This window comes from Volvox carteri (assembly GCF_000143455.1).
Source record: "Volvox carteri f. nagariensis unplaced genomic scaffold VOLCAscaffold_29, whole genome shotgun sequence".
Taxonomy (NCBI): Eukaryota; Viridiplantae; Chlorophyta; class Chlorophyceae; order Chlamydomonadales; family Volvocaceae; genus Volvox; species Volvox carteri.
Genome location: NW_003307572.1, coordinates 945,479 through 970,074, shown reverse-complemented (window position 1 = coordinate 970,074; position 24,596 = coordinate 945,479). Strand labels below are relative to the sequence as shown.

The window sequence follows — 24,596 nt, the reverse complement described above, 5'->3', positions numbered from 1 at the left end:
ACGATCGGAGAATGCGCCATCTCCCGTAACGGTCTCCGATGTACCATCGGTCACGCTTCTTGAGAAAAGACCTGAGACAATTCAGATCGTCTCGCCGAAAAGAGCTTTTCGCGATTTGAACGAAGCTGGCTGTCGATCGTTGCTTGTTGTCGTGAAGCAAACCGCATCCCTGCTCTCTGACACACCAACGCTTAATGCTGTGGATCTGCCGCCACACATTGCTGAGAATGAATCCCTTGTGGAGATTATCAACGAATTTCCGAAAGTTTTCGCACCGATCACAGAATTACCACCGGATAGAGGTGTTAACCACGCTATCCCGTTGGAACCGAATGCACAACCGACTTTCCGACCCCAGTGGCGACTTTCGCCGTTAGAACGAGAGGAAGTAGAGAAGCAAGTCAAAGATTTGCTTGCGAAAGGCTTTATTCGTCCTTCGACGTCACCTTTCGGCGCTCCGATCCTCTTCGTGACTAAGAAAACCGGAGAGTTACGCATGTGTATTGATTATCGGGCTTTGAACAAGATTACTATCAAGAATCGATACCCGTTGCCCCGAATTGATGATACACTCGATCGTCTCGCTGGTGCGTCGATTTTCACGGCCCTTGATTTAGCTTCTGGCTACCACCAGTTGCGGATTACTCCAGAAGATGTTCCTAAGACGGCTTTCACAACCCATCTCGGACACTTCGAGTGGCTTGTATTGCCTTTTGGCCTATCGAACGCCCCCGCAACCTTCCAGAATTTGATGAATCGCATCTTTGCACCGTACTTGAACCGATTTGTCACGGTCTATTTGGATGACATCCTGATATTTTCCAAGACCCCCGAAGAACACGCACGCCATTTAAGGGTGGTGTTAAAGGTCCTTGAGGAAAATCAGTTACATGTCAAGCTTTCCAAGTGCGATTTTTGGAAGAACGAAGTCCAATATCTTGGACATGTCGTGAACGCAGAAGGTATCCGTATGGATCCTAAGAAGGTTGAGATTATTCGAAATTGGCCATTGCCCAAGGACATCTCTGAACTTCGATCTTTCGTTGGCCTTGCGAACTATTTCCGGCGATTTATCGCAGGTTTTAGCTCCCTTGCTGCACCCCTGACCGATCTCTTCAGTGCGAAAAGATTACCAGATGAATGGCCTGAACAAGCCATACGAGCCTTTGAAACGCTCAAAGCTCGACTATTGAACGACGTTTTGTTGAATTACCCGGATTTTACGAAGCCTTTCGAAGTGATCTCAGATGCTTCGCTGAACGGAACTGGCGCAGTACTCCTGCAAAATGACCGACCGGTCGCCTTTACCAGTAAGAAATTTTCCCCTGCTGAACGGAACTACAGTACGGGTGAACAGGAGCTACTTGGGGTAATCAATGCCTTGCGAGAATGGCGATGCTATTTACAGAGTTCCATTCCTTTTAATCTCGTCACCGACCACCATCCACTGATCTTTCTTAAGACTCAGTCGACTGTAAGCCGCAGACAAGCCCGTTGGCTTGAGTTCCTGGCTCAATTTAATTTTGAGTGGATTTACCGCCCAGGACGATTGAACGTGGTCGCCGACACTTTATCACGCCATCCCTCCTTGGCATCTGTCGTGGTATTCAATGCGGTTACCACACGTCGCTCTCAGGGACTTACGCTGGACCCACTCATCCAACGTATTGCCGATGCTACAAAAAGAGACGCTCATTTCCAGAATCCAGATCATACTCATTTCTTTCTGACGAATCCTCTCGGATTCTTTCAGATAGAAAGGGGGGAGTGCGAGTACCGCATCGTGGTGCCCAATGACCCCGCCTTGAAACGAGAGATTATCGAACGAAGCCACACGAATATCTTGTCAGGACACCCTGGACGAGATCGAACCATTGATTTGGTAGAACGGAATTTCTGGTGGCCTACGTTGAAAGCTGACGTTGCAGGAGGGTAGGATCCGGGCTGGAATTAGGGAAGAGCTCTGTCGCAGAATTAGCCTGGATTTTATTCCTGACAAAAGAATTGGTCTGCCGAGGTCTGGAATTGTTCTGGCGGACTCGCCGGAGGTATTCGAATTGCGCTGTGGAGCCTCGGAATTGGGCTGTGCTGGGCCTGAATTGGCCTGTCCGGGTGTCGAATTGGCCTGTCCGGGTGCCGAATTGGCCTAACAGGGTGTTGAATTAGCCTGACAGGGTATCGAATTGACCTGTTCGGGGTGTCAAATTGACCTGACAGGGTATCGAATTAGCGTGTTCAGGGTGTCGAATTGGCTGTCAAGTTGGCAGGATTGGCTCGGGCTGGCATCCAAAAGCACATGACTTTTAAGGAATTTACAGAAAAACTTTGCAAGAGGACCGCTTACAAGTGCCTCATGTGTGTATTAGTTTCGATCCCACGACATGGAGTGGGAAAACTTGCACACCTGGTTACCGTACTCTGGCACTACTACTACTACTACCGGAGGCAAGCACTCAGGGCCACGACTGCATTACCCAGTCAAGTCAACGTTGCCGACTTTGTCGCATGTTGCGATCTTTGTCAACGGAATAAAGCTTCATCAGGCAAACCGCTGGGTCTATCTCGACCTCTGCCGATTCCTGAACGACCTTGGAGCAGCGTTTCAATGGACTTTGTACTCGGATTGCCCTCGACTAGAAAAGGTTACAACTCCCTTGTGGTGTTTGTAGACCGACTGACTAAGATGGTGCATGTACGACCATGCAAGAAAGAAATAGACGCAGAAGAAACTGCAGATTTATTCTTTGACACCGTGGTACGGCTTCACGGTTTACCAGACGCCATCGTCTCAGATCGTGACAACAAGTTTACTGGTGCCTTCTGGACCTCTCTCATGAAGAGGCTAGAGGTGAAGCAGGCGATGAGTACTGCTTTCCATCCTCAGACTGATGGTCAGACAGAACGAGTTAATCGCGTCCTTGGAGACATGTTGAGAAACTACTGTGATCAGGAACCTTCACGGTGGGAGACATACCTTGGACCTGCTGAATTTGCGATTAATAATTCGAAGAATCGTTCGACAGGAGTTAGTCCATTCTTCCTGAACTATGGCTATCATCCTAAGACCCCTGTACAACTCGAACTCGGTGATGCAGTTCCCGTTGCTAAGGGTTATGTCGATACGTATGCCAAGAGACTTGCTGCTGCTAAATCTGCTTTGATGGCTGCGCAAGATCGAATGACTAAGCAAGAGAATAAAGGACGACGTGATGTGTCGTTTACTGAAGGACAACAAGTCTGACTCAGTACGAAGAATTTGACCCTCCAGAAAGGTTCAAAGAAGCTGATGCCTAGATGGATTGGACCTTTCCCGATTGAGAAGATGATCAATCCTGCTGCTGCTAGATTGGCCCTTCCAGAGGAATATCGTTTCCATAACGTGTTCCATGTGTGTGTGTGGTTGTTACAGTGGGCTCCAGACTCCCGAAGAGTAGAGCCATCGGGCCAGCTGGCCGTGCACTGCAGTAGAGACTAATATACCAAAAGATTATCACCTCAGATAATTAACCTCTCATCGGTAACCACTCTCGCGAGCACAGCAATTTGCCAGATATAATTCTCAAGAAGGGGTGATGTGCGCCAACGGAATCCCAACCTTTCCGTGGAATTCCCAAAGCTGCGAAACCCTGAATGCGGCCCCAAAAGTCAACAATAACTCGACAAATTGCTTCTTCCGTAAGGGAAGGGCCAGGTAACAGTGCCGGGTTGGTTTTCATGTTTGCAGCCATGTATCGTTGTTACGGCCTTATCGATCTGATGGCACCGTACAACCTCCTCGACCTACAGTCGGAATTGAACCTGAAGGTCCTACCTCTGTATGGACACCTGAACGCATCCTAGATCATGATCAACGAAAGCTCCGAAACCGAACCCTGACACGGTATCTCGTGAAATGGGTTGGTCACGGGCATGAGAATAACAGTTGGATTGAGGAACCTGCTTTCCCCGACAGATCTCTTATTGATGCCTATTGGACTGTGCGCCGCGTGGACGCAGGCGTCTAGAAAGGGGGGCAGATGTTGTAGCGCCTTATAGCGTTACAGAGCCAAATCGCAAAGCGATGAAGGCGTGATCGGATTAAGACTGATCTATGAACAGTCTATGAATACTTTAAGATTAATAAGTGTTTCCTAATTAAGGATTGACACTCTTTCAGGGTTCCTACCCTAACCGAACAGACACCTCGGTCTAACCAGGTGTCAGGTGGTCCGAAGGGACACTCCACGACAGAAGTCGTTGCGGCCTCCTAAGCAACGAGTATTATATATACTCGGGAGGGAGCCTGGGATGGATGATTAATATATTTATATATTAACAAAGAGACAGAGTTTAATTACTCTTTCTTAGACAAGAGCCCAGACCTTGGCGGAGCGAATCCGTCCTGTGACTTTCGGTTCTTGCTTATATTACGCGCTAACATGTAGCCAACCTCAACCGTTACAGGTATCACAGAACAACCTCTCAGCAGAAATGCCATTACATTTATCCCATCCATCGAATCTCATACGCCGTACATTCGCACCATCTTCCCAGCCCCCATTGTTCTGGCCAAATATCAACAGATTACACATACCAGGCGGAAAAAGATGCTCAACCATTGCTTTTCCAACTATATATATATGAGCATCTTTTTCCGGCCATATATATATATATGCTGTGAAGGTAAGGACCAATCAAACGCGGCAGTCGTTTACGGTTAGTACGAAGCTTCGTACTCTTAAGAGTATCATCTTGGCCAAGCGGTCAACCATGCGACTCGCATGATGCGAGGTGATGAAGCCGGTGAATCAGTTCGGGTGGAAGTTCGCTGACGCCGGGCAATGTCAGACTTCTCCCCAGCGTGCGGGGGTTAAGGCAGTTTGATTCTACTGTGAGGAGGTTAGCCCTGACCATCTTTATGATGGGAACGAGCCCTGAGTTGTGATGAGTCAATATACGTGTCCTTGATACAGCCTTATCGGCTGAGCTTCAAATGTTCAAGCTACATAACTAAAGTCAAAGAAACAAACGATAGGATATGTTTTCGCCTTTCTGAGACAGACAGAACAACGGCTCCATACAACAGAGGACAGCCACCTTTCCCTGCTAAAGATGCAATGGATTCCATCAAGCATACAAGTAACAAATAACAGGCTTTGAAACCCATTAAAATTTCGTCGTCGGTCTGCAAGCTACACAGATTCGAACGTATCCGATTGACGGGGAAGCAATGGGAAATTCATTAGCAGGTAGAAGCATACATACCTACATAATTAGATAGTTTTTCGTACAATCTTAAGCATTAGTAAGGTCCAGCTTATCACCAATAAACCTGCTATGCAGGTATGTTTGTGGCGAAGAGAGTTAAATATCCGGTTTCGACCCTACCTCGGGCTAGCTCGGCCATTTAAAAGGAAAGCTTGCATATGTTGCGCAGCACTACAGCAAAATGGAAATTTTAATTTTAAGGAATACAGGTAGCGCAGAATTGCAGCACCGGTACAGAGAGGCACAAGGGAAGATTACGGTACGTGAACGGAACGGCGGGGAGCGGCGGGGAGCGGCCATGTGCTGAAGCGACACATCGTACGGATACCAAACCGATACTCCATCCAGTATATTATGCACCCCACCTTTCATATAAGATGAAGATTAGTGATCTAGTTCATCCTGATTTAAGGAACTGAGAAGTAAGAAATCAATAATAGGCCAACTCTAATAACGATACCACCCGAAAGCATTACCTAGCTTCTTACTAGAGTAAAGCGTCTCCAGGCCCCCGATGGCGCGACGGCTTGCCATGTTGTCGGCCCTAGCGGCCCTGGTCCTCGTGTCCCTGGTGCTATCGCAACAAGCAGCAGCCCAAGATAGCAATCGTGAGTACGGGATCATGGATGATCACACGTCTGAGATGCACTGGATTCGAAGGATGTCCTTGGCCACCCGACTTCGTCCTATCGTCAGCCTGTAGCACGCTGTTTTTTGCCAATAAAGCTGTACAGTACAGGGAGGGTGCGCTGGGCTTGACGATGAGAAATTGGCTTCTCCAGCCGAACGTTTTCACCTTCTCCTACAGAACATATGCCTGCGTGGGGTCCGGACCGAGACGAACCTCTTTTGCATGCTAATTGTATCTTATGCGCCTCATGCCCGACAGTTGAGGAAAAGGGCAGGCAGCGCCCGACTAGAGCCAAGGCCGTCAGGACATCGAGCCCCAAGCCGCCGGCACCAAGCCCGCGGGCACCAAAGCTGCAACCTCCCCCCCCGCTGTCCCCGCCGCCGCGGATCGCACCATCCCCACGCCCTCCGTCGCCGCAACTGTCGCCACGATCCCCACCGCCATCCCCGCCACCACCGCCATCCCCGCCACCACCGCCATCCCCGCCACCACCGCCATCCCCATCACCACCATCCCTGCCGCGAACAGCTCCATCGCCACCTGTGGGTAAGGCAACTGAATGAGTGTCACTGAACAGCAACTTAACACTGCGGTGTCAGATTAAGTAGCTACAAGGAATAATGATTTTCACAACAGCCGTGTGTTGAGTAAAGGAATTGGGAACAGAAAGGCACTGCCGCCCCTACCCGCACGCTGAGACTACACGGCACCCTCACTCTCCCCTATGTTATCCCGTGGACTGTGGCCTCCTGTGCATTCCCGTCGCAGATCGTGCCTGCATGATGGCCTGTCGCACAAGTGGCATATACAATCCAGTATGCGACGAAAGAACACTTACTACTTATGCAAACAACTGCACGGCGATGTGCCTCGGGGTCAAGGAGACCTTGACACCCGGCTCTTGCATGTATCAAAGGTCGGTGCTTTCGGTGGTTTCGGCTTTGGGACGTGTAGGGGCTGTGCGATGTGCAGTCATGTGTTCGCCGCAGCGTGGCTTTATATCTTACATAACAGAAATGATGTGTTCCATTTTAGATATTCCACCCAGAAGTCAACAAATACCTCTACGTTCCTAATGCGTTGGACGCTAATGCGCGCAGGTGCGCCGGCAAGACACAGGTGGTGTGCCCCTACGACCCCTGCATCGCCACTTATAGCGTCTCCAGACTCACCTACTGCCAATCCGTGCGCTGCTTGGGTGCGGAGTCTGCACGCAAGGTAATGATACAGAACGCAACTAGCAGTCGAATTGAGGGAGAATGTAGTAGCTAGCCGCTGAAAAGGCCTCTCATCAAGATGCTGTGTAATAATACGCATACTAGCAGGCCTTGACTGCATGCACGCCAGTGACGTAAGCAAACGAGCTCCGCGCTCGTTGCCCGTTTTTACTCACCACGCACGTGGCCTTGCTTGTACTTCATCACGGTAGATGTGCAATCGCCACGTGCTTCCTCGCCCGTCCATCCTACTTGCTTGGCTGCGCAGATTGAACCCTGCAGCGCCGTTTGGACACCATTCCCCAATTATGATCGGGAAATCGTAAGGACGGCTGGCCTGAAGTATATCCCTGTAGGGGATTGCACGTGCCCCTCTACGAACAGCCCAGTATGCGGTACTGACAGCCAGACGTACACGAACGAGTGCGTTGCCAAATGCGCGGGCGTGGATGTGGCCTACGGTTACCAGTGTCGTGGGCCGAAGATTGATTACTGCTTCTGCCCGGCTGTGGAGGACCCCGTGTGCGGGGTGGATGATGTGACGTATCGAAACGAATGCGAGGCCACTTGCGTGGGAATGGCCTTGAAGTACAAGGGCGGATGCGACTGATGCTGACTCATTGAACGTGCAATAAAGTTTATGGCACACGTGCAAATGCCCCGTTACAGTATTTTGAGCAAAATTTGGGGCGATAAAGGGGCCTCTGCTGCAATCGGATAATACATAACAAAGCAGCAGCAGAGTATTTAGTCATTTTATACTTACCAATGGCTGCTGAAGCGGGGTTGCTGGCATCGAAGTTCGACACTTGACCTTTCTCGTCCTGGCAAAAGGCAGGCTTAGGCATTTCCAAGGCTGCGTCCCTGCCAAATTTTAGTTGTGCGTGCCTACATGTTTTTGTACTGCTGGCTGGTTCAACTACTACTGCTCCTCTCATACCTATGCTGATCGACCTATGCTAGCTATTAGCACGATGACACACTTACCCTCCCTATTCTGGGGGTAAGGAGGGGTCGGTCGGCCCAGGGGAAGGGTTGCGGGAGGGGTTGTGCAGCAGACCCCCACCATAAACCACCCAACCTTGGTAAATCTGGGTAACCTGGGCGGTAGCGTACAGTAAACAATCCCATTACAAGGACTGATGATGTAATATTTCACCTGCAATTAGGTTGGCCAACTGCAGGCTGAGTACTGTTTCCAGCTTAATCGCTGGCAGCCGCTCGTGCGGATAATCCTCTGGTGCCCACATGCTGGGGTCACCTTCCTCATCATCATTGTGGTACCCCCCATGGGAGTATCCAGAGCCAAAACCAACATGCTCGACTCCATGTATATTTGCTGTGCACCCAGCGGGATGTAATAGGCCCCACAGATCGATTCGGGGTTGAACACTGACCAGGCAAAGTGCTGGCCTGTGGGTGAGGATGCACACAACTGCGAGATCCGATGCCATCCCAACAGAGACCTGGACGTCCAGCCAAATATCCATATGTGGGCTGGGGTGCCGGCCTTGACAGCACCGAGTTGAGCTGGTGCAAATGTAAAACATATAATGGGTAGGGTAACGGGTGGGTACATGCGCCGACCGGTACTTTTCTGAAGTCGTGGTATGACAACAAAGAACGTGTCCAGACAAACGGACCTACGGGAAAAGCTGCGAGCGAGACCGAACGGCTCTGGCCTGCTGCGTCATGAGCACGGCTTCTGCCATAACTCATGCGCCGATACACATCAGCTCAGTACCTCAGGAGCGACCATGCTGAGCGAGCATGCTGAGCACAAAGTTGCATAACGCGTGGAGAGGACGTAGCCGCCGGCGGTATACGTTTAGCCATTGATGAGCTAGCAGATAGAGGAGACTTCCAGCGTCGGAGGTTGGAACCCCAAAGTCACCACTAAAGTGGACAGACCAGTTCCTCCATCCTAGCTGTAGTCAATATCGTCCTTTAAGGAGAAGCAACTAGGAGGAGCTACCCGGGGGTTGATTTCTTGTGGGTCACCAATAAAAACCTAAGGTTCCAGGATTGTTCAACCGCTGGCGCGCGAGCAAAGTCGCAGGAAGATCAATGAAATCCTGTTACGTAGGGGCAGCATGAGCACATGCACGTACACAATGTTGTGGAATAGTGTCAGTTCCAACTAAGTCCAGCCAGCCCTCTTACGACTGGTTTTGGGACAAATCATGCGATCCGCACAACTCGTTCGTTTATAATAGACATAAATTATGTCTCCTTAAAGCTCCTGCTGAGAGCTGTGTTAGTTAGTTATCCGCCTAATTGAGTGTAACCAATCATGCTCAGGTTGCTTCACTGAGCGTGCATTATGCAACGGCACCGGGATTTATACAGAACACAAGCATACGCAGGGGGTCATTGTCACAAGTTATTGACCCTCGCCGTCTCAGTTGGCAGAGCGAGAATCCCTCCCAACAGGGGCGTTCCCGAATGCTGCTATATGATACACCGACTTCCTTCTCAGAAATAACATTACAATTAGGCGTCGGCCACATTGCAATACCGCACGTTGCACCGAACAGTTATTGCAGGCTATTACTTGTCCCAAGGAGCTCAGGCTTCAACGCTTTACTAGCGAACAACCGCCAATTAATTCGCACCTTCAACAAGAAACATATGAATAGCATTAAAGGAAACGGGGAATTCGGTAATCGACGGATAGCCCTATCCAGGACGGAGGGATGACTTCACTGACCTAGAGGCTCGAAACGTTTGGGTAATTGCCTATTACTTTATTGCATATTATTGTGCCAAGCAGATCTTAATGTGGCGGAGGGTGGTTTACGGCTCTCCATGATACGTGCATCCTGATGAAAGAAAGGCTTGGCAAATGCTGAGAGATACAAGCCATGAATCTGAAAAATAATTACCCCTGTAGATTACGTAGGCGCTCGGTGGCTCGGCAGCTACAGTGCCAGCAGAGAGACACAAATGAGGACTATACCAACGAAATGGCCCTGCGTCGAAGGGGCACAAGTATAGGTATGAAACCGATATTTACATAAAAGTACAAAAATCAAACTTCCTCTAATAGTTCAATGATTATGCTTTAAAACAATCTTTGTTTGATTGGGTTGAGGAGTGTTGAGGCTTCGTCACCGTGCTTCAACCGCCGCCCTGCAAAACGATACGGCCAGTCTGTCACTCGAGACAAACCATCCAGCTAGCGTTTTACTGAGGTAAAGCGTCTCCAGGAGCCCCCATGGCGCGACGGCTTGCCGTGCTGTCCTCCCTGGCGGTCCTGGCCGTCGTCGCCCTGGTCTTGTCGCATCCGGCAGCAGCCCAAGACAGCAAGCGTGAGTACGCGAATGATTGATCGCGCATCCGCGACGCTCCGGCTTCGACTGATTTCCCGTGCCATCAGACTTTATCCATCTATGATCAGTACGGAGAGTTTGTCCATACACGCCACAGCTTCCTGAGTGCTTTTATCCTAGAAAACTTGCGAAACCTTAGTGATGAAAAATGAGTACGTATGAACCTAGCTGCATGCGCGTTGTCGTATATAATTGTGCCTCACAGTTGCGGACAAAGGCAAGTGGCGCCCGGCTGGGGCCAAGGCCGCCAGGTCACCGAGTCCCCCGCCGCCACCACCGAGCCCGCCAAAGCCTCCACGGTCGCCAAGATCGCCAAGACTGCCACCTTCCCCGGCCCCGTCTCCTCCGCCTTCCCCACCGCAACCATCCCCAACCCCACCATCCCCACCGCCGCCATCCCCACCGCCGCCATCCCCACCGCCGCCATCCCCACCGCCGCCATCCCCATTGCCCCCATCCCCGCAACCGCCATCACCATCCCCAACACCCCGACCATCGCCACGATCACCACCCCGGAAGTCCCCGCCACTGCGATCCTCGCCACCACAGTCTCCACCCCCAACGCCATCTCCACCGCCTTCCCCACCGCCATCCTCTCCGTCATCCTTGCCGCCAGCATTGCCTCAACCCTTGCCGCCATCCCTTCCACGAATGCCATTACGGCCACGTTCTCCACCGCCGCCCCGGGGTAAGGCAGCTACACAATTGTCACGAGCCGTGTCTTACCCAGGCTTGCCATTCATAGTGGGTCAGCTGGATTATTACTTTGCATGCGGCAGGGAGGGAGGGTAGGATGGCCACGAGGCCGCGATAAGCGTTACGAAGGCAGAAGCCAGGACGAGAATGAAGTGAATTAGTGTTCCGATTGCCGTACATAGGGGAGTTTTCCTCCTTGAACAGCCCAATATTATACAGGCTAGGCCTAACGATTCCGGGAGCAGCATGCAAGCAGACATATGGTTGTGCGAAGTAGGTATAGTCGCACCCAACCAGCCTGGCCGTCCCTACCTGTCCCGATGATCTTGAGCACGCTCATCCTTCCCACCAATGGCGACTTCATTGAAGACAGTAACTTCACCGTTTTAAGTCATAAATTCACAAGCATGCAACCGCTCTGCGGGGGCTGGCCAGTGTGTTCGCTCTGTATTCGGGCTATAGGGATCCGTTAGTACTGGGTTCACTCGCTACAACCGTCCTTGATCCTGGGGGCTGTCCCGTAGAATTGTAGTACGTTTTCACAGTAGCCTGCCTGTAGAAAGCACTTTGCGTATAGATGAGCGTAGCATGTCGCAAAAGACACACACAGGTCTTGGCTTTAAGCTCGAATACTGTACCTGGGCGCGGATCTTTAGTGCGGCTCATCGAGCCCACGTACACTAAATCGCGATATGTGGACAGCGAATTGCTGGCATGCCTGCTTATGCAATGTGTGTGTTAGGTGTGTATGTGTGTCGCATGGTCAGGTTTGCTTGATCCTATGCCAAGTTGGAGGCTTCAGGGACGTCTGCCAAGTAAAGGCATTCCCAGCGTCCCGGGTGAACGCAGTGAAAAGGTGCTGCTTGGAAAACCCGGGTTGCTAGCACGGGTTGATCGGAAAAACGAAAGCTAGAAGTTCAGGCCTGAGCATGCATAACGTGCTTGCTAACCCCACATCTTGTTACAATCCGCTCGGGGCCAACGCATCAGTGATGGCCAGTAACAGCACATGGCAGATACTGGACCTTTTGGGCGGGGCCCCAGCGCGTCAGGGGCTCCCCGCCCTGTAGGATTTCCCCCCGCCGTGTGGCCGTGTAGCCGTGTTTTAACGACCAAACATAATATCTCGCCCTGCTAAAGCGCAATATGAAAACCCTTAAACACTCCATATTGTACGGCATTTCGCTGGTAGCTGACAAAATTTCAGGTTAAGGTCATATCAACGTTTCTCGCGTTATATTTCGGTCCATAAGATGCCGAAGTTTCTTAGTAAAGGACATGCAGTTGACGGCGTCATGAGAATCGAACATGCAACTTGCGCGACAATCTCTCCGAGAACTTTGCCGTGCCGAAGGTCTCGCGCTTCACGATTTGATCAGCGTTTGCTTAATGTGATTCAATAAGATTCCGTACTGGCATGCACCCGGAATTCACGAAACTCATTTCACCCTTGCGCGTGATATTGCTCACGTGACGGTAGTAGTCTTCATCCTTTGTTGGGTCGGTGACTGACGCGCGCATTTCGACCTATTAGCTTCCCGTGACGTCGGCTTACGGACTGCGCTTGCGAAGTGTGTTGGCTTCCCCGACCGCTCCCTGCACAGCAAGACAGCCCAACACCTGTTACGGCTATCAGCCGCTTCACACCAGCAGTTCTTATTTCACATCTCACGTGCACATGCGCTGCCTTTCTGAACCGCGCGCTATCCCCCTGCTTTTGATACGGCCTCACGACTTTGTGTCTGGTCCTACCTCGTGCGCAATCATATGATTCCATGCATGCATCCTTCCCGCTGCAGCTGTTGTTCGCTGCATGAATAATTGCCCGGACAAGGACAAGTACAATCCGGTATGCTACGCTAGAGCATGGACCACATATCCAAACAGGTGCACGGCGAAGTGCCTCTACAACGTCACGGAGCCCATGACACCTGGCTCTTGCGATTACCTAAGGTGCGATAGATAGCTGCAAGACCGGCGCCTTAAGCGTCGACTCCTAGCGGGTGCGCTGCAATTGTGCGTCGTCACGTGTGTACTCGGTAGGTAAGGACCCTGCGGGCATGTGCTAGCGCACGCGATCCTTTCCGTACATAGCAGGAAACCCCTAGCATTTGCTCCTGTAAAATGTTTCATCGTCTATCGATTGCACTCTGATGTAATGGAATGGACGGTCCATATCTATTGTACCAGGGCACGATCTATAAACAATCAAATATTTTACAGACGTGCAATGCAGCGATCTTATTTTTGTCATAAAGTCTGCTGCTAATGAGGGTGTCGTGCGCACTTTGTAAACCATAATGTTATTACGCTGTAATCGGGAGGTGTAAGGGGACGTGCGTGTATGCAATACCATCCCAAGACCCACAACCCTCTGCTCGTTACCTGGGCCGTGGTAGGTACGGTACGCCCAGTGAAGAAGGTGCTGCGATATGCGCCTACTTAATTCGAACATTTTTTTCGCTCGCAGGTGCACCAACAGGACACCGGTTGTGTGCCAGAACGATCCCTGCGCCTTCACCAGTAAGGGCAACAGCGCCGCCATGTCTGCTACGTGCCAGTCCGTCCGCTGCTTGGGCGCCGAGACCTGGGAGCCCTATGCACCCAAGCCGGTAGGGACCCATGTCAGATTTGAAACGTTGCTGTATCCCGTGGTTGCCCTGTGTGCGGACCGGGATTGGGTCGGTCCCAGTTGTCGCCCGTGTTTTACCCGCTGGCACCGCATCCAAGGCAATCGCCTGGCGGCCAACACCGGTAGATACCAATAAAGCAGCACCACCGCTTGACACCATGCATGGAACCCTTAAGCGCGGAATCACGGGCAGGGTCCACGTCGCGCCGGCATGCTGCACAGCCAATAAAACCATGCAAGGTTCACCGACAGGTGCACCCGACGGCGTAAAGCGCGAGTCCTTCGTTTCCAGTTCTTTTCCGTTAGTTAGTTAACCTTACCCATGCACTCTCGCTCCATGCCTGCACATGCCCGCCCGGGTCGTCAGTCCGTTCCGCCACCCATCCCCCGCCTGCCCTCCTTTACCCCTTCCACGATGGCCACAGATTCAACCCTGCAGCGCAGTTTGGAAACCTATTGACGATTTGGAGTTCATTAAGACGACTTCCCTGAAGTACATCCCAGCAGCAAAGTGCGCTTGCTCATCCGTGTTCGACCCCGTGTGCGGCACGGACCAACAGACATATATGAATGGCTGTGCGGCAAAGTGCTGGGGCGTAGAGGTGGCCTACGACAGCGAGTGCATTGAAGAGTCGGGTGGCGACTGCATTTGCCCGGCTGTGGAGGACCCCGTGTGTGGGGTCAACAACGTTACGTATGGGAACTCATGCGAGGCCAACTGCAGGGGAGTGCCCGTGAAGTATAAGGGGGAATGCTGAAACTGACTCACACTCGTACTCCCGAGGCAGGTCGAGGACGTTACCCGTGGGCCATCTGCACGTTCTGAACGCTCGATGAAGCAGGGGTAGTTGTTAGTTACTATCGGTTGGCCCCAATATGAAATAATCCTGGTAGGTGTCTGTGCGGTGGGGCGGAGTGCACGCAGGGCCAGAAACGCCAAATATCTCTCAGCACATTAGCACACGCTAGGTCAGCTGGCGCTTGCTCTATATTATTATTTCGTAATATCATTATAAATTATCTACGTCTAATTAAGCTACTAGCTTGACGGTGGACTCCGTTTGCCCTCCGTTATGGGTGGGACCTTACATGCTGCACAACACACTTGCGACATTTATAGTATTTTGGACTGCTTCGAAAATTGGCTTATTAGGGATAATTAAGAATGCAGTTAGGCCTGACGAACATTATGCTCCTACAGCGAGGTTGCTATAAAACAGCTTTAAGCGTCAGTTTTAGATCTCGTTTGCTGGATCACAGTCGACGCCGGACGTGGCGTCCTGGGGCCGTTGCCGGCGTCGCGCGTTTCCCACACACCTTCCCTCGCGCTGAGGATGCATATGGCCGTACCCAGGACGTCAGGGGTTGTCTCTGCAAACGGGTGGCATGTTGCGGATCCATGGTGCAACCATCGCGGGTGACCCGGCATCATAGAAAGCGCTCAGTGGAACACAACGCGTTTCTTCCCCTTTGCACTGTTGGCACGCTGTGATCGAGCACCTGGGGCTTTTGAAGTTGGTGGAGTTTGGGTTTTTCAGTGCCCTTTCGTACATGGCAAGTGATCGGACGGGGGAAGCCATTGCAGTTCTGTACTAAATAACCTAACATCGGTGCGTCGGTAGACGCACACACATATGCGGACTACAGCACCAGGTGAATAAGCTGAGGAAAGTGCTGTGTTCGGCACAGGTGATCAAGAGTGTTTCTCGTGCCAAGCTCTTTGGATATGGTGGTCAGCTTCCATGTTCATGCGTTGCATCCGCAACGTAGATATTGCTGGACATGCCTCCCCGCCTGCAGGGAGACTTGCCCCTTTTTGTCGGCTTTGAGGAAGCTGACACTTGTCCTGGCAGCTCTTGGATGTGGGTAGTATAAGGACAAGCTGTTAGCCAAATCCTAGCTGTACGGAACCTACAAGCTGTACGGAACCTACAGCAAGATGTGCATCAGCTACAATTCACGAGCACGAAGCTACTAATTGCCGATGCTGTCAGATGCATTGGATGTTTCACCAGCTGCATAAATGGGGTGTAAGCGACGGCGACGGAGAGGGAGTTCTTCACACTGCTCTGGATCCTCAAAACAACAGATCTGTATCAAGCGCAGAGACCATTGGCATATTCAATCGAACCTGTGACTTTTGCAAGTCACTCTGCAGCTTTACAACCTCTTACAACCTTTGCGCGATCCACGTATAGGATTGGCAATCCTACTCCGCCGTCATAGTTTGGCTCTGAGATCCTTACCATTAAAAAACGTGTAAGTTCGTTACCAGTGCGCTTCTATCTTATTGGTGCGGTTGAGAAGCATCCTTGGTCGCCGACCCAAGGGCCGGTTTGTTTCTCTTTACTGATTGCTGAAATGAGCACTCATGCCATAACAAAAGGGTACAGTGCGCCACCCTTGATAACTATGCAACACGGCAATGTGATCGGCGATTTGCAGAAGTAGAGTCATGTTCCCGTATGTTAAGGGGTCGCGCAACGCAATATGCTCATGAAATTGTTTTAGTTACTGATTCTCTATAATATAGCGTATGCAGCATAAGGCAATGCCTTTCTCTGGCTGCGGCTGACTCAAAGACAGTCTTAGCGTCAAGGCCCAGCACGCATATAAATGAAGCGTTGAATTGTTGCATGAAGGTGTGCTGCATGGGGAAATCAAATGATGCCAAGGGCGGCTGTTTCACAGGCTCGGAAAGCTAGTTAGATGGTTCTTCGCTGTTCAACCAGTGCAAGTACCCATGATCAGCCTAGTAACTTTGATAAGTGCCAAAGCAATTGGGTCGGCTAGTGCAGTGCCTGCCGCATGCCCAAGGCTGGGGTTTGTGCTCCGTGACCCCTTAATGTGCGCAGGCCGCCGCATCAATCTCGCTAGCGCGCGCACATCGCCCTCACCATAGTATGCAGCACCTAGCACTCCCGCATTGGTCAATTCTCCGGCGCGATGGACGGGTTGCGGCGCTGGCTGTCAAGCCGGCACCAGGACGGCGGCGGGCGGTGCGTGCAACCGTCACGCGCGCGACGCTCTCGGGCCAGGTACGCACGCGTTGCAACCACGGAGACCGGAACCTGCTGACTTGTAACCGCGTGACATGCGCAACGACATTACCTTGAGCTACAGCATAACTGTTCGTCACCTTGCCACGACGATGGCATATCCCGACGTACACCGCGGCAAAGCGTGCATGCAGTGCGTAGCATTTGCTGCATGCGGCGCACGGCCAAGGCAGCCGAAAGATGAATGCGGGCACTGCTATGGTACTTAATCGCCACCAGCGTGTGTAGACTGTCCAAGGGGGCTGCGTCAGATCCCCCATAGATCCTTTCTGGCTTGTGTTTTGCCGCCGCAACACCAGCTGGCGTGCACGGGGCTCACCGACGACATTTATCGCTCTGCCCTAAATCCCCGCCCATGTCCCTGGCGGCGGCGTGGCTTCCAACCTGGGTTCCACCCATGCTTCTAACCATGGGCCGCTGTTTGGGTTCCTTGCAGGGTCCTTATGCACCAGATTCCGGAGCCGGCCAGCCGGGGCCTCGACGCATTGTACGACTTCCACGCGACGTGCGAAAGCTCGTGGACATCCTGAGTGGCGGGTGAGTACAGTACGACCCCTTAGCGCGCCAAGTGAGGTAATGCCAGATCCGTAAATGCACCCGCCCGTCAGAAGGCACAATATTTGGAACAAAGGCGATGGCACAGTCGACCCATTAGCACAACGTCTGGGGTAACGTTATCCATGTAACGACGCTCTTTTTTTCCTCCGCATGTGCCCAGGGCTGCCGATGACCCGGAACTATTTCTTCAGCTGCTAACTGCGGCACCTCAAATGCGCGACCCACGACCGCCACGGCAGCAGCTTGAGACGACTGATCAGGCCCGGAGCCGTCCCGACGCTGAGCAGTACGCCCGCCAGCTGGAGCAGGCGCGGCGGCGGGCGCAGCTGGAGCAAGAGGAAAGGCAGCGCTGGGAGGCATTGCGTGCGGTCATGCTGCGTAATGCCAGGTACGTACGGAACGCGGTGTGTACGGCTGCGGAATGTGGGTTTGGAAGTACATCGGGTCTCAGGGGTACGAATTATATGTTAGATGTAACATGTCGAGGTGTATACCACACACACACACACACACATACGCAACATGTGGAAAATCCAGCTGCCGCCGTCCAAAGCACGAACTGCTGCCGGCGTGGGAGTCTGGACTTAACGATGTCCGTGGTGGCAGTGGCGGAAGTTGCGGAGAACAATTGCCGGCCTAATAGCAGACTGGGCATGGACGCGTGGTGAATGGATGCACCTGTTGCGCGGATCGTGAACGAGAAGACATACGTGGAGTCCGGGCGCAAGCTGTTCTGAGGACATGAGGCAAAGCTGTTGGCTGACAATGACAAACTAGGTTTTCGTAATGCTACACTGATGGTGGTGTTCCGCGACGCAGGCGCCACCTGCCGCAGTATGATGCACCCGCCATGGCGCGTCTGGCCTCCGGCCTCGCCTATGCCGGGGTACGCGATCCAGCGCTTTGCGATGAAATGCTGCGTCAGCTGATGGAGCGGCGCGCACGGCAACAGCAGCAGCCATCCCAGGTGGTCCCGGAGCCCGGCAGGTATGCATTACCCTGGGGCTCTGCAGTCGCCATGGCCTGTAAGCACGCAGCTCCTGCCTTCTGCTTGCACCCCCGACCGACGGTCTAGTACGCGTGGTTTCCCCATAGGCCCAAGAGCCTTCCTGGACTGGGCCATCTCGGCTCTGTCCTTGGTACCCCCCTAAGGCATCTTCCGTTACGTGGTCGTCAGTCAGGTGATCCCTTGTGACTTCCTGTGCATCCTGACAACGCACTTATTAGGCCTTTGCCAGCGTTCGGCATCTCCCTATTTCCGCTTCCACTCTGTACCTCTTAATAATCATTCCCGCTTAACCCCGCGCATTTCCCTTTCTAAATTGTATTCAATAGCTGCCTTTGTACTCGGTACCAATTGTTGCTCGTTACCAATTGCAACGCGTCCTCCGTCTCGGGACTGCTCCGCTCCCATGCTGGGCCAATGCTGGGCCCACTTTCCGCTGACGCAGCCTAGCAGATCTACTGGACGCCTTCGCGATGATGCGGCACCGCCCCACCGACGCCCAGATCGCTGAGCTGTTACGCCTGCAGCAGAAGGAGCAACAGCAAGCGGCGGAGCAGGAGCGTATGCGGCAGGCACAGGCGCAACAAATTTTGAGGTCGCAGCCGCGGCTTCAGCCGCGCGGCATGATTGTGCCGGAGGCCAAGCCGGCGCCACCAGCCGATGCCGGCGCCCGTGAAGTCGGCAGCAGCGGCCGTATGTCGCCGGAGGACTCTGCTCGGCTGCTTGGCGCGCTATCGCGGCTTGGCTACAGCCCTGATGAGGGTACGTTGACGCAGCTTCTGGAACAGCTGAAGCCCCAGAGGTTGCAGCTACAGCCGGCGGACGTGCAGCAGCAGCAGCGACAGCAACAGCAACAGCAGCAACCTCTGGGACAGGTGGGACGCAGGGCTGTATCGCCGCCGCCGGGGTTGACGTCGCAGGGAAGGCAGGCGATGCCTGAAGCAGCGACGACGGCGGCGGTGCGAAAGCTGGGGCCCCAGGAGGTGAAGGAAGAGGGAGAGCAGGCGGAGGACGACAATACGCAGAGCCGTGAGGTACAGGATGAGGTGAGCTACATCCTGCATATGGAGGCTATAGCTTCCGCGGTGCGCGCGCTGGAGCGGATGGGTCGGCCGGATCAGGCCCGGCAGCTTCGTGAGCACTACATGCGGGACTTGCAGGCCCGTGTGGCGCGGGAGCGAGAGGCGCGGCGGCAGCAGGAGATTGCAGCTGCGGCGGCGGCAGCTGAGCGTGAGCGTGAGCGCCGTGCAGCGGAGGCGGCGCTGAGGGAGCGAGAGAGAGAAAGGGAGATGCAGCAGAGGCTGCGTGAAGCTTCAGAAATACGGAGGCATTGGCAGGAGGAACAGGCTGGCGCATTGAGGCTGCAGCTAACCCGCCAGCTGCAAGCGGCGGATCACTGGCAGCAGATCAGGGTACGAGGCGTAAATGGCAGCAATGAGAAAGAAAGCGCATACGGCGTAGGGTCAGCACTTTGCTGGGCTTGGTGCTCGGGGTTGGTTCGCATGGTCTATACGGTTTTCTTCCTGCTCCGGGGGATTCCCTTGACGTCTCCTAAATGCCCATCTCGCTTCTTCTGTCATCGGCTTTTACCTTAACAACCATTTAAAAATTCTCAATTGCTTTCGTCAATGACCTTGTCCAATTCTCCATTATTACATCGTTTACCAATGCACGTATCCCTGTTCCAAGCCCCATCCGTGCTCCTGCCTGCCCCCGCATCCCTCAGTCTTTCGGGGTCACTCAGCCCTTAAGCTTTTCAGCACCCACTCCTTCGCCATTTCCCCCCTCCCGGGATCCAGGCGCTGTTATTTACATATCAGGAGGCCCTAGACGCAAACTGCTTGGTGGCGGCTGCGGCACAGCTGGCGGAGCTGCTGGTAGCAGCGCGACGCACGGTTCGTGGCCTGGCCATGACGTTGCGGGAGCGCGGGGAGCTGGGCGACCTGCTGGAGTGGCTGGGGCAGCTAGTGCTGCGAAGGCTGGACGGCGCCAGCGCGGCGCAGGCAGCCAGGTGCGGGTCGAGTTTGAATCTTCGGTGGCCCAGGCCATCTCTTGCATTTCGACAAGTTGAAGTGCCTACTGCCCTCCTTCTCAAGCTTCCTGGGGCGCTCGCATGTATGTCTCGTCCAGGCTCGTGGTCCTCCCCTCTTGAATCGTTTCCTTCCCCCCTGCAGCCTGCTGACCTCTGTGGTGCGCATGCGGCACCTGGAGGAGGGCCTGCTGGTGGGGCTGCTGCGCCGAGTGCGTGACACGCTGGGCGAGGCGGGTGGGGGGGAGCTGACCGCGGTGCTGCGGGTGCTGGCCGAATGCGGCGTACGGCCCAGCAAGTGAGTCGTCGGCCTGTCCTGGTCCTATTGCTAAGCCAGCCAGCCTTTAGACCTGATGCCTATGTGCCCATAGTGGTCCAGCTCCTGCTTATGGGAGCTTGAAAGCCTTGGGCCTTGACCTACCGGCCCTACAGCGCCACAGTAGTACTGCAGTTAGACGTTGGTTTTCGCACCTTCCTCGCACACACTCACTACCGCCACCGCCCTCTTGCGTCAGGCCCTGGATGGAGACTTTCCTGGGTCGCTGTGAGGAGCTGTTGGAGCAGTTCTCAGCCGAGGACCTGGCGGAACTGCCGGTGCGAGCTTGTAGGAGTGTGCGGGGGCAGGGGTGGGGGGTTTGGGGTTTAGGGGTGGGGGGAAATAGGGGAGTGGGGGCTTGGGGGGTAGGGGTGTTGTGGCCATAAAAGGGAGGGAGAGAGTCCATAAGGTGGGGGGCTGCCGAGAAACGGGAAGGGCCCGAAGGCTGGGATGCTAGCTTGCCAGCCGCGGCCTAAAGCGACAGTATGGCAGTTAGAATTTTGTTTTCCAGTCGCGATTCCGTCATCCTCAATGAACATCGCCTGGTCTGGCCTGACGGCGCTAACCCGACTACGTTCCATCCCAGCCGAAGCCACTCCTATGGGCCTCTTATCACGCGTGTCGTGGATAGGGCAACGGAAGGTGAGAGGTAAAAAGACGGGGTTGGATTTGGTTGAAGTCAGAGGAGTGTTTATTCTGGCAGCCTTAAACCTTGTCCTCGCTCACGCCCATGTCTTCCTAGGTCTCCCTGGCTCAGCTGGGAGCCCACCCGGGGCGCTCTTTCCTGGGAACATACCTGGACGTGCTGCAGGTGTGTGAGCATATGCACGTGTATGAATGTGTGTGCATATGGGTTCGGGCACGTGTTACTGTAAATCCGACGCCCACAGTGTTGGGAGCCGAGGGCATGTGTCCGCTTTGCACAACAGAGGCACGGATGTATGCATGTGCCAGCTGGAAGAGTGAGCCTTCTGTCTTTGCGGTCTTGTCGGTTTGCGAGTCCTACGATGTGGTCCCTTTCCCGTTAAGCCGTATCGTAAGCCGCGGGACGTGCACCAGCTCCTATCGTCCAAGGAAACGCTGTACTGGTTGACTGACTTTGCTGGTTCCGCCCCGCCCCATCCCTGGACTTGCTAGGAACGTGAGGGCGAGCTCAGCCAGTCGGCGGTTTCGGAGGCGGTCCGGGCGGTAGCGCTGCTGGACCGTCCCTTTCTGAGCGCCTGGCGCCAGGCCGCGGCGGCGCGGCAGCAGCAGAAGCAGCAGGCACAGCAGCAGGAGCAACAACAAGCGCGCGCAGCTGCAGCAGCAACGGCGGCGACTGCAACTCAGCAGCAGCAAGAGGAGACACGGCGTATGGAGCAGCAGCAGAAGCAGCAGGTATGCCAGAGGGAGTCCCCTTGAGCAGCAGCGGTAGTAGGCCACATATGATTTGGTTGCGGAAAACAGGATGAGATGCTCCTTCAGGCCCACAATTATATGTCCATGATACAATGGCAATGTCTTACATGGCGTAACGGCGCACGGCGGTGCACGGATTTCGTGCAGCATTTGCATGCCGTTGGAGTAATGAGTACGTTATTGTTGGTCATGTTTCTCCTTGCAGCCCGCCAGTGCGCTCGCGTCCGTGGACGAGATGCTAGCTCGTCCAGATGTTGTACAACAAGAGCAACGGGACGGAGCCGTACACGAAGATTCCCTGCCGCTTATGCATCCAAAGCAGCGCAGCATGGCACAAACCGACGCAGACGCGTCAGGAGGGCGACAACATCAACAGCAGCTGCAGCCGGATCAGCGAATACAACTCACGACTCAGTCCGGGTCTGGGCCTGAAGCCGTCCCTGGGACCACAAGCGGACTTGATCGGCGTCCAGAGGCGCTCGCTATGCAGTCCATCGAGCTTGACGTCGACACAGCTAACTTGCCGTACGGTGACGGCGACGTGCCAGGGAGCACCAGCGGAACGTCATCACCGACTGAATTGGCGACCACAGCTGCCGGAGCAGCAGCGGCACCAGCGCCCTCGGGCGGCCGCCAGCTACCGGGCAGCTGCAGCGTTGACGGTTACTACAACCCTGAGCCGTACGACGAGTACGTCTGGGACGAGGAAGTCGACGAAGGCGAGTACGTGGACTTGGAGCTCGACGAGGAGGAAGCAGCGACGCGACCGATTCATGCATCGGACGCGTCTATGGACGAAGGTGCTGCGAGTCCCTCAGCAACTGGAACAGCAGCGGCGCGGGAGCAGAATGCCGAGGGAAAACGCGCTGCAGGAGTGATCGGGGAACAGCAGCAGGAAGGACAGCACCTTGCGAAGCAGGAGCAGCCGCTGCAAGCTGATGCTGTTCCCGAGCGTAAACCATCGCCTCCGCCGCAGCAGCCGCAAACGACCCCTGAGCGGCAGCCGACGCCGGAAGATATAGCTCAGGCGCGTGCTCTGCGCTCTCTGCTTCTGGAGCGCTACGAGGCGGTAGAGGCTTATCGGGATTGGGTGGAAAGGGGCCCACGCCTGGCGGATGGCGGCGGTGGGCCGCTCATTTTGCCGCCGGAGATGGTAGCGACCGGGGGGGTGCGGGAGGCGCAGGAGCGGCTGCAGCGGCTGCAGGCGGATTTCGACAACTTCAAGTGAGTATTGGCTTAGGATTTGCCGCGGTAGTGAAATGATGGAAAATGATGCGATGTCTATGACATGTTAGATCGACAGCATCGCCATCATAACGGGGCCGCCATCACCTGGTGCTCCAGCTTTAATGTGCAAAAATGTTATCGCGTAGCAAGTACGGCGCAGCGAAGCCCTATCTCCCTTGGTCCAATCCAAGCCTCAGCAGGGGCCTGTGGCGCTGCCACCCAGGCTTTCATCGGCGCTGCGCCAGGTCCCCCACCATATGACCTGGGTTTTGACTTTTTGGCTGTGACTGGTAGCACGCCGCGTCAGGCGTAGGTCCCGACCCAGATGACGTCTTGCTGGCTTTGGGGCTCTGACCCAGCTTAAAGTCTCCTTGGGTTTTAGGCTGTGGAAAGAGACAGACCATGACTGAATCTGACCGATGCGTGTCGCATTCCAGTCGGCTCTCAGTATTGGCCCATCCCATTCTCACCGATGAGCCTTGGGCTCTGTCCTGGGTCGGGTTTTTCCTCAACGTTGGCTCGGTCCCCTCTGCGTCCGATGGTGATGGTGATGGTGATGGTGATGATGATAATGATGATGATGGCGATGGTGATGATGATAATGATAATGATGATAATATGTTCTTCATAACCTGTTGCCGCAGGCGTCGCGCGAGCGCGGAACGAGAACAGCTTGTCGTGCGAGTCAAGGCAGACGCACTACGGCCCATTCTCGCGGTAGCCGACAACTTCGAGCGCGCCGCGATTCAAATTAAGCCCAAGACGGATGGCGAACGTGCCGTGCAGGACGCCTACCAGACCGTATACAACGAGCTCAAGGAGTTCCTGAAGTAAGTCGGGGCCGGTTAATCTTCAATTGAGTATGTAGTGAAAAGCAGGAAAAGCACATAGAACCTGAGCGCGCATTTTCAAGTGCTCGACTCTGCGCCGCGTTTGAAAGCCAGTCGACCTAATCGACCCAATGATTTGCCCCGGCAGGAAGGAGGGCTTGCAGGAGGTTGGCGTGGAGGGTGAGGCTTTCGATCCCAACCAGCATGAGGCCGTTATGCGGGAGGACCGCAACGATGTGGACGACGGGACCGTGACCGGCGTATTTCAGAGGGGCTACCGGCTAGGGGAGGTGCTGGTCCGGCCGGCGTTGGTCAAAGTTGCCTACAACTAATCGTCGCGCAGAGCATGAGGGGTCACAGCGAACTTTGTAATGAAGATGTTGACATGGGATGTTGAAGTTAAGAGACACGTTGCGAC

The 24,596-nt window shown here is 54.1% G+C and overlaps 2 protein-coding genes across 2 annotated transcripts; both read left to right on the top strand.

Moving 5' to 3' along the window:
* Window positions 1-7,453: 7,453 nt before the first annotated feature.
* Window positions 7,454-14,513, top strand: VOLCADRAFT_62386 (uncharacterized protein; the record flags this gene model as incomplete). Its single annotated transcript, XM_002952405.1, has 3 exons — window positions 7,454-7,683; window positions 11,955-11,979; window positions 14,268-14,513. Coding segments are annotated over 3 exons (501 nt in total), but the record flags the coding sequence as incomplete, so codon positions are not given.
* An 8,758-nt stretch (window positions 14,514-23,271) lies between these two features.
* VOLCADRAFT_62474 (uncharacterized protein) lies at window positions 23,272-24,510 on the top strand (the record flags this gene model as incomplete). Its single annotated transcript, XM_002952404.1, has 3 exons — window positions 23,272-23,345; window positions 23,993-24,178; window positions 24,327-24,510. The coding sequence occupies 3 exons, from the start codon at window positions 23,272-23,274 to the stop codon at window positions 24,508-24,510; spliced, it is 444 nt and encodes a 147-aa protein (XP_002952450.1).
* Between the last annotated feature and the right edge of the window lie 86 nt (window positions 24,511-24,596).